Genomic DNA, 10,134 nt, shown 5'->3' with positions numbered 1-10,134 from the left:
CACCTCGTCAACCTCCTCGACCAACTCCTTGACACGGCATCGCTTGACGCCTTCCCCTCCAACATGGTAATCATCAACGACCCTCTTCCTCGAGCCGACAGCAGCGGCAGCGCCATCACCGAGGTACTGGTCATCAGCCACGGCGCCGCCTCTAGCGAAAACGCCCACGACGCCCTGCAGGCGGCGCTGCACGACTTGTCCGCCCCCATCCTGACTGACACCGACGCCCAGACATTGGAGGCGCGCCGCCTTGCCCTCGTTGTGAAGGACCGAGGCTCACTAGCGCGAAGTCGACCACGCCGCCTTCGGCACGCCGCCTCCTGACGGGCGGAGCCGCGTCGGTATCATCAAGAAACGCGGTGCAGCTATCGCTGGCGTGCTGGGAGTAGATCGCCCAGTCTATGCCATGCCTCTCGAGAAGCTACGCAACGCCCAGGCGGCCCTAGACGAGCTGGACGGACTAAGGGCCGACGAGCTCCCCTACATGACCAGACGCATCCAGCAGCTTATCGACGCATCCATAGAGCGGCATGAAGCCGGTGTCCGCGCCGAAAGTCCTCCCGCACGCCGAGAGCATGGTGTGACATCCCGAACGCCGACGGCGGACAACACCCGCGCAAGGAAAGAAAAGGAGCCGACTGCCAGCCGCAGCCGGACTCGAATCTCCATCGAGCATGACGCAGAAGGCCGTCCCCGAGCTGTGGAATGGCGGGGTGATCCGCCTCCTCCTCCGCCTCGTGGGGAGAGATATCCTACTCCGCCGCCTGTCACGCATTCGACTCTCAGCGGCCGACTGGGTCGCCGCGAAGGAGTCGGCGAGAATGACACCTGCCATCGGATCGACCGCCTAGCGCGATCCCTGGCTCTGGAAGAAGAAGATGGTGTCGGCCCGCCCTGCTTCGGGCCCCGCATCCGCGACGAACCCTTCCCTAAAGGGTTCTCGCTACCAAGAGACACGCCCAAGTACAACGGCTCCGTGAAGCCGGAAGACTGGTTGATCGACTCACTGCGGTTAGCATCGCGAACGGCAACAGGCACAGTGCCGTGAAGTATGTTCCCCTCATGCTCCAAGGCACGACGCACACCTGGCTCAACAGCCTCAAGCCTTACAGCGTCAACAGCTGGCTGGACTTCACAGAAGCCTTCATCCGCAACTTCAACAGCACCTACAAGCGAGCTCCTAAGCCCCGACAGCTCTCCTTGTGTGTGCAAGGGCCCAGTGAATCAACTCGCGACTACCTCACTCGTTGGGCCGAGGTCCGCAACTCCTGCGAAGGGGTGCACGAGGTTCAAGCTATAGAGTACTTCACCGCCGGGTGCCGAGAAGGCACCCTCCTCAAGTACCGACTCCTCTGCGACGAGCCGACTACCCTCGACGAGCTACTGATCATAGCTGATAAATATGCCACGGCCGATTCCTCAATGAAGACCGAGCTCCGAGTAGATGCCTCCAGGAAGGTACTCGCTCCGAGTCCCAAGATGCCGGCAGGAGACTCCAGCCGACGCCCGTGCCAGAACGACCACAAGCGCAAGGCTCCCCCGCCGCCTTCCACCAGTCGGCAGGTGGCCACCAGTCGGCAAGTTTCACAGCGGCGCGAAGCCTTCAAACCACACAACCCGAAAATGCCACTGGCTCACGCGGATCTCCAAGGGAGAGGGGATAGCGCCACCTCCGCCTGCTGGTCAGCCGCCTCCGGCCCCTCCGTGGCCGGCTGCTCGACCAGCAGTAGGGGCTGTTCAAGACGAGTTGCCCGACGAGTATGCCGCCTACGTCGTCTTTACGAGCCTACCGGAAGATCGGTGTAGCCGGCGCCGACAACACCAAGAAGTCAACGCAGTTGCCTCCAACAACCCCGAGTTCATGCACTGGTCAGAAAGGCCTATCAGCTGGAGCCAGACTGATCACCCAGAGGTGATGCCATCTCCCGGCTCTTACGCATTGGTTTTGGATTCCACCCTCGCAACAGAAAGGCGAGCCGCCCGTTTCTCCCACGTGCTGACACCATGGAGAAGCTGAGCATCAAGACGAAGCAGCTCATGCCTAGTCGGACCGTGTTCCATGGCATCGTGCCCGGCCTGTCCTGCTCCCTAATCGGCAAGATCAAGATAGATGTCCTCTTCGGGGACAAGGATCATTTCCGCCGAGAGGCGGTGTGGTTTGAGGTAGTGGATCTGGAGAGCCCTTACCACGCGTTGCTTGGCCGACCTGCTTTGTCCAAGTTCATGGCTGTACCCCACTATGCCTACCTCAGGATGAAGATACCGAGTTCCAAGGACATCATCACCATAGCCGGAGACTACAAGAAATCCTCCGAGTGTGCGGCAGCCAGCAGCCGGCTGGCCGAGTGCCTCGTGATTGCTGAAGAGAAGAAGATACTGGACCGAGTCATGGCCATGGCCGGCAAGCAGCCGGCCCTGTCCCCCAACCCCAAGGAGTGTGATGCCCAAGGTTCTTTCCAGCCGGCCAAAGAGACGAAGAAGGTACCTCTGGACCCGGAGCACCCAGAAAGGTTTGCCACCATCGGGGCAAACCTGGAAAGCAAATAGGAAGGCGAGCTCGCCGATTTCCTCCGTGAGAATCGGGACATCTTCGCATGGTCCCCCAAGGACATGTCAGGTGTTCCGAAGGAATTCGCCGAGCACAAGCTACATGCCCGAGTAGGTGCAAAACCAGTCAAACAGCCCCTCCGCCGACTATCAGAAGAGAAGAGAAGGATTGTAGGAGAAGAGATAGCTCGGGTTCTCGCAGCCGGCTTCATTATGGAAGTTTTCTTTCTAGAGTGGCTTGCCAACCCGGTCCTCGTGCTGAAGAAAAATAACAAATGGCGCATGTGTATAGACTACACCAGCCTCAACAAGGCCTGCCCCAAAGATCCATTCGCCTTGCCAAGGATTGATCAAGTGATAGACTCCACAGCCGGATGCGAGCTGTTGAGCTTCCTGGATGCTTACTCAGGCTACCACCAGATAAAGTTGGACCCAGCTGACCGCCTGAAGACCGCCTTCATCACACCATTCGGAGCCTTCTGCTACCTGACTATGACATTCGGCTTGAGAGATGCCGGTGCCACTTTTCAGCGTTGCATGCAGAAATGCCTCCTCAAGCAGCTCGGCAGAAAAGCCCACGTCTATGTAGACGATATTGTGGTGAAGACGGAGAAGCGCGGCACCTTGCTGGAAGACCTCAGAGAGACATTTGAAAACTTGTGCCGATTTCAAATCAAGCTCAACCCCGAGAAATGCATGTTTGGAGTACCAGCCGGCCAGCTTCTAGGCTTTATGGTCTCCGAACGCGGCATCGAGTGCAACCCGATGAAGATCAAAGCTATAGAGAGAATGGTGATTCCCACCAAGCTACGAGACGTCCAGAAGTTCACCGGATGCTTGGCTTCCCTGAACCGCTTCATCAGCCGGCTCGGGGAGAAAGCTCTCCCCCTCTACCGACTCATGAAGAAGTCCACTCATTTCGAGTGGAACGACCAGGCGGACCAAGCCTTCCACGAGCTAAAGAAGATGCTGACCACGCCGCCTATCTTGACGGCACTGACTGAAAAAGAACCCATGCTCCTTTACATTGCCGCTACTAGCCAGGTGGTCAGCACAGTCATCGTCAGTCATCGTGGTCCAGCGCCCAGAAGAAGGCCGAGCTCAGCTGGTCCAGAGGCCGGTGTATTATTTAAGCGAAGTGTTATCCACCTCGAAGCAGAACTACCCACACTACCAGAAGATGTGCTACGGTGTGTACTTCGCTGCCAAGAAGCTCAAGCCCTACTTTCAAGAGCACCCCATCACGGTCGTATGTACTGCCCCGCTCGCCGAGATCATAGGTAGCCGGGATGCATCTGGCCGAGTGGCAAAATGGGCCATTGAGTTGGCTCCTTACACGATCTTCTACCAGCCCCGCACCGCCATTAAATCCCAAGCACTGGCCGACTTCCTCGTCGACTGGGCCGAAACACAGTACCTGCCACCGGCCCCCGACTCCACTCATTGGCAGATGCACTTCGATGGGTCCAAGATGCACACCGGCTTGGGAGCCGGTATCATCCTCACCTCTGCCAAGGGCGACAAGCTCAAGTACACATTGCAAATTCATTTTGCCGCCTCCAACAATGTGGCCGAGTATGAGGCGCTCATACACGGGCTCCGGCTAGCCAAGGAGCTCGGCATCCGCCGGATCCTGTGCTATGGCAACTCGGATTTGGTGGTCCAGCAGTCATCTGGCGACTTGGACGCCAAGGAGGCGAACGTGGCGAGCTACCGCTTCCTCGTTCAGCAAATCAGTGGATATTTTGAAGGATGCGAGCTCCTTCATGTACCACGCACCGACAACATGCAAGCAGATGCCCTGGCACGAGTAGGCTCCACCCGGCAAGCTATACCAGCCGGCGTTTCTCTCCATCGCCTCCTCAAGCCGTCTCCAGAATCTGATTCCATCTTCGTGCCGCCTGACCCCGACGCAGTCGGACCTGACTTGGGGAACCAAGCAGGCGGCTCGGGGACTTCGACAGGCGGCCCGGGAACTGCATCGACACAACAGGCGGTGGCCGACTCCAACTCTTCACCACCCAGCCCTGGTCACAGTAGCAGTTCTGACAATAGAAGAAGTCAGAGCTCCATCATGGGCCCAACCCATCCTCAACTTCTTAGAAAACAGAGAGTTGCCAACCGACGAAATCTCGGCAAGACAAGTTCAACGCCGAGCCGGAGCATACACAATAGTAAATCGAGAGCTTGTTAGGCGCAGTGTCACTGGAGTCTTCCATCTCTGCGTCGAGCCAGAGAAGGGCATAGCAATCCTCAAGGACATCCACCAAGGTGAATGCGGCCACCACGCGGCCTCACGATCACTCCTCGCTAAAGCTTTCTGCCATGGATTCTTCTGGCCGACTGCTTTGGATGACGCCAAGGAGCTAGTCAAACACTGCAAAGGGTGCCAAGTTTTCAGTTCCAAGCAACATCTACCGGCTTCCGCACTCAAGACGATCCCCTTCACCTGGCCTTTTGTCGTCTGGGGACTAGACATGGTGGGCCCATTCAAGATGGAACGCGGCGGCATGACACATCTGCTCGTCGCTGTGGACAAATTTACCAAGTGGATTGAAGCAAAGCCGATCAAGAAGCTGAATGGGCCGACTGCCATGACGTTCATCGCAGATATCACAACCCGGTACGGCATACCGCACAACATCATCACCGACAATGGTACAAATTTTGCAAAGGGAGCACTTTCATGTTTCTGCGCAACACACGGCATCCGACTGGACCTAGCGTCCGTTGCCCACCCGCAGTAAAACGGCCAGGTCGAGCGAGCAAACGGCCTCATCCTCTCCGGCATCAAGCCCCGACTGGTCGTGCCACTGGAGCGTTCGGCCGGCTGTTGGCTCGACGAGCTGCCGGCCATCCTCTGGAGCTCGCGCACTACCCCAAACAAGTCAACCGGCTTCACACCTTTTTTCCTTGTATATGGCGCCGAGGCTGTCGTCCCAACTGATATCGAGTTCGACTCGCCTCGGGTCACCATGTACACGGAGGCAGAGGCCAAGGAAGCACGTAAAGATGGCGTCGACCTGCTGGAAGAGGGCCGACTGTTAGCCCTCAGCCGGTCCGCCATCTATCAGCAGGGTCTGCGCCGCTACCACAGCCGGAAGGTCAAGCCAAGATCCTTCCAAGAGGGCAATCTTGTGCTCCGGCTGATCTAGCAAACAGCCAGCCAGCACAAGCTCTCGGCCCCTTGGGAGGGCCCCTTCGTCATCAGCAGAGCTTTAGGCAACGACTCCTACTACCTAATCGACGCGCAGAAGCCGAAGGCACGCAAGAGAGATGATTCCGGCAAGGAGTCAGAACGACCATGGAACGCCAATCTCCTCCGAAGATTTTACAGTTAAAAAGCAGTATGTATCACACTAACTTTTGTACTAAGTACGAGACAAAGGGTCCCCCGAGGAGCACTCGGGGACTACCCTCTTTTATCTATGAATGATGGGTATCATGCCTATGAATATGTTACTACATTTGTTTTTTCATCCGGCACCGGGCCTGACCAGTCGGCCCGGGGACTCGCCGCCTTAAGTTATATATAAAGTTCTGCCTGCAGTCAGACAAGTAGTGTGCCGACACCCAAGCCCCCTCTTGCCAAAAGTCGCAACTCGAAGAATTGACTGTCCGACTGGCAAGAGCCAAGGGCAGGAAAGGATGCCCACACAAAAGACGGCTAAGGACCAACGAACTTATATAACGCGAGCCGGCCTCTCGCCCCGCTAGCCGGCTACCAGAGCAGCTGGCTGGCTGGCTTCCCGTTCACCTTGCTGCAATCTAAGAAAGCTCGAGTACTTGCCTTCCCAAAACAACCAAGTCCTTCTCCGGCCACAGACTGCAGAGCAGCTGTCCGGCTGGGAAGGCGGCGGCCAAGGAAAGGCGGCAAAGGAAAAAGCTAAAAGGATGAAAAGCAAACATGAACGGAAGCCAAACACATGCATAATATTTACACAAAAGACCTTCGAAAGGTCAGCATTCAACATAGTTTGAATACACCCCCAGTGGGTGGAACTGCGTAAATTTAAAGATTGTTCAAAAGAGTAACAAGTAGGAAAGCAAGGACGGCAGATCAGGCCAAGGGAACAACGGGCGAGTTGGGCAGGTTGGTGGAGTCGGCAGTACCGGCTGGAGGAGTGACCGGATGGCGAGTCTCGACATCGTTGCTGGAGGCACGATCAGGCTGAGGCGGGCTGGTCGCTTCGCCGTCTGGCGCAACGTCTTCACCATCCTCTCCCTCTTCCCCTTCGCCCTCATTGCTGGAAGCAATATCCTCCGCCGAGTCCTCACCTTCTGCCGGGTTCAGCCTGAACCACTCCTCCGGCTGAGCGTGCCGGCGTCATCCACCTCAGGGGCAAAGGCGCTAGTGTCGGTGTACTCGACGATCGCCGGGGCGTGCTGGATGATAGCCGGCCGCACCGCCTCCAGCTCCTCGTCAGCCTCCTGCCGCCAGGTGCTCAGCTGGTCCAAGTTCAGCCCAGGATACCAAGCTCGGACGAACTCCAATGCCCGCCTAGCGCCGGACCGGGCCGCTGACGCCTTCCAAGCCTCGAAGCGGCTGACTGGAACCTCCAGCCAGTCGACAGTCCGACTTGGGGTGCGCGAGATCACCTCGCCGGGCCAGAGGGCGGCCAGCACTTGCGCCCCGGCGTGCTGAAGACGGCGGAGCATGCGGTGGGCCGGCTGCAGGCGGGCTTGAAGCGCCAGAAGTTGCTCCTCAAGCGACCGGCTGGCTCCCGGTGCAACCTCGGCCCCCGCCTGCCGTCGCGTGTCGCGGTAGGCCTCGATGGCTTGGGTGGCGGCAACAGAGTAACCGGGAAAGTAATCTGCACAAAGAAGAAAGAAGTAACACAAAGTCAAAAGACGAACCAGATAGTCGAAAGCAGGCAAAGAAACGATGAAGAAGGCGGCCCACCGTCGATTAAGTCTTCTACCCAGCTGTAGCCTTGACTCAGCGCCTGCCTTGCCTTAGCCCAGTTTGCCGCCTCGGTCTCGTATTCGGCTTTGAGGGCGGCCTCGCTGTCCTGCGCCGCCTTCAGGGCCGCCTTGTGGCTCTCCTCCTGGTCGGCCAGCTTCTTGGCCAGGCAGTCACGCTCTTGAGCCAGGGCGGCGCACTCGGCCTCCTTGGCGCGAAGGGCGGTCTGGGCTCCGCTTAGCTGGCTCCTCAAGTCAGCATTGGCCCCTGCAGATATGAAGAATGAAGTCGTCAGGAAAAGATCCGACTCGACTGCTCAACAGTCGGCCCGAATCTCGGGGACTACACCCAGTGGGTGCGCTGACGCGCCCCCACTTTAGACAAAAGATGAAGCACTTGCTCCGGCTCTCGGTTAGATCGGTGGTTTTCTGATTCAACTCCTGGGCCTGGGAGTTGAAGGCAGCCGCGCGAAGGTTATGATACTCCTGTAGATAAGATAAGTGATACAAGTAAGAACAAGACGGCAATCAGAGTCTACCAAGAAGTTCCAAGCCGCCTGCTCAGCAGCTGACTCGGAACTCGGGGACTACACCTAGTGGGTGCGCTGACGCGCCCCCACGGAAGAAATCAGGAGCAATCAACGAAAAGCGGAAGGACTCACCCGGATCACCGTTCGCGTCGTGAGAAATTCTTGAGTGTACTGCTTCAGCGCGGTAGCTTGGGCCTGAAGCCAGTTCCGGACGTCCTGCGCCGCCATGTTCAGCACGGCCGTTTCGCCGCCCGGCGTCCACCCGGACGAGCTATCACTAGCCGCTTCTAGGTCCTGGGCCAACGGGCCGGTGCCAGCGGCGCTTTGCGGATCTGGCGCTGAAGTCGCCTTCTCTGCGCACCGACGAGATGGCGACATGACCACAAGGTCCGCCCCGACAATCGGCTCACCTCCGGCCGGCTGCACGGGCGGCGCGTCGGGCCGGCTGCCTTGGCCCTTTCCAGTCGGTGGCATCGGTTCCATCTCCTTCCCCTTCACCGGCTGGCCGCGGCTGGTCTCCTCCGTCGGGGGCACTGGAATGTCGGGAGCCGCGGCGCGAAGGGGGACGACGAGCATCGGAGGCTGGTCCCGCTGGGCCTCCGCCTCCTCCGTGGCTGCGGCCTCCGCCTGGGCCTTGGCAGCCGCGTCGGCCCGTGCCTCCGCCGACTTCTCCCTCGCCTCCCGAGCCGCCCTCCGCTCCTCCGCCTCCCGCTCCTCCCGTGCTTCCCCCGCGTTTTGCTCCGTCGCCTCTAGGAGATTGGCACGGGGATCCACATGGCAGGAGCTCGAGGACCCTCCCGCGGGTCCGACTACGGAGGCGGCAGGGGCCCGTTCAAGAGAAAGTGGGGCCCTGTTTGATAAGTCAAGAAGAAGGCTCGGAAGAATATCAACCGAAGAAGAAAAAGAAAGGCGTAAGAAAAATAACCCTTAGGCTGAAACCGACTGCGGCTGCTTCACCACCTTGCGAAAGCGGGCCGCCTTCGCGGCCACCTCATCCCGCTTGGTCACCGCCGCGGTACTCTTGGGCTTCTTTGGCCGACTGCCAAAGTGGGTCGACGTGGCCCGGCGTTTCTGCGCGCCACCACAGGCAGCCGGCGCGGCGGATGGGCCCGTGCCTTGATGATCGGGCGCCGACTGACGGCGCGGAACAACTTCGGCCTCATCATCATCTGGCCAATCCTCGAAGGAGGCCCCGAGCCCAGTGTTGCCTACCTCGCCGCCTTCCCCTGCGATGTCGTCTTCCATGGCGGCCGCCCCCAGGTCCGGATCGTCTATGTCATCCATCGTGCGGTCGGGGAGGAACTGGTGTTCCACCCCCGCAGCCCCGGTTGCCGGCAGAAGCATGGGGTTCTGCCGGAAACAATCCAACTGGTCAGGAGTCGGCCATCATGAACCCGGCAACAAGGAAAGAAGAAAAGAAGAGGAACTTACCACGGGCGGAGGATTGGCGCGAGAGTACGGCTCCTTGCCGTACTGCCACTCCTCGGTGAGCTTGTAGTTGGAAATATAGTTCACCATGTAAGACACCTCGGCGTGAGGCATCTCCTTGGTGCTTAGCCGGCATGGGTCGAAGCGGCCGCTCATCTGGCAGATCATGTGAGGTCGGCCCTAGAGCGGGAGCACCCGGCGCTCCACGAAGACAGCCACCAGGTCGGCCCCAGTCAGACCCTCCGACTGGATCATCACCTGGAGCCATGCAACGGAAGCGGCCCCACCCTAAGACAGAGACCTGGCCCGGAAGGACCATGAGGGCTGCCTCCCAGCCGGCGGGCCGGCTACGTAAGCCGGCAGATTGACGAAGTCGCCTTGCGGAGCGATGTTCTTCACGTAGAAGTAGGATTTCTGCCAGAGCTTCACCGACTGGATCAGCGGGATGGGCAGAAACGGGTTGTTGCCGCTCGTCCTCCACATGGCGATGAAGGCGCCGCATGGGGCGGGCACGCCCGGGACGACAGTGCCAAGCTTGCACTGGAAGAATTCTCCCCACAGTTCGAGGGTGGGGAGGACACCAAGAAAACCCTCGCACAGGGAGACAAAGGCCGACAGCAGCATCACCACGTTTGGAGTGAGGTGATGCGGCTGGAGATGATAAAATTCGAGAAAGGAAGGGAGGAACCCGCTCGCCGGCAGGCCGAAGCCGCGCAGGCAGTGCGCG

At 59.1% G+C, this 10,134-nt stretch overlaps 1 protein-coding gene across 1 annotated transcript; it reads right to left on the bottom strand.

The window, feature by feature from the left end:
• Positions 1–7,391: 7,391 nt before the first annotated feature.
• On the bottom strand, positions 7,392–9,263 carry LOC147968075 (uncharacterized). The gene is made up of 4 exons (XM_087523379.1): positions 8,923–9,263; positions 8,112–8,829; positions 7,851–7,935; positions 7,392–7,717 (listed from the first exon to the last, which is right to left on the bottom strand). Exons 1-4 carry the CDS (start codon positions 9,261–9,263, stop codon positions 7,392–7,394), a joined length of 1,470 nt encoding a protein of 489 aa, XP_087379505.1.
• Between the last annotated feature and the right edge of the window lie 871 nt (positions 9,264–10,134).

This window comes from Triticum urartu, chromosome 5A, assembly GCF_056163025.1.
Source record: "Triticum urartu cultivar PI428250 chromosome 5A, HENAU_Tu73, whole genome shotgun sequence".
NCBI classification, from domain to species: domain Eukaryota; kingdom Viridiplantae; phylum Streptophyta; class Magnoliopsida; order Poales; family Poaceae; genus Triticum; species Triticum urartu.
This window is presented reverse-complemented; position numbering and strand designations above follow the sequence as displayed.

Excerpts from the sequence above, each read along its gene's own strand:
- LOC147968075 (XM_087523379.1), bottom strand. The coding sequence starts at position 9,263 with ATGGATGACATAGACGATCCGGACCTGGGGGCGGCCGCCATGGAAGAC. Across the intron at positions 7,936-8,111 it reads CGACGCGAACGGTGATCCGG|GAGTATCATAACCTTCGCGC; the intron begins GTGAGTCCTTCC and ends TCTTATCTACAG. Across the intron at positions 7,718-7,850 it reads CGATCTAACCGAGAGCCGGA|GGGCCAATGCTGACTTGAGG; the intron begins GCAAGTGCTTCA and ends TCATATCTGCAG.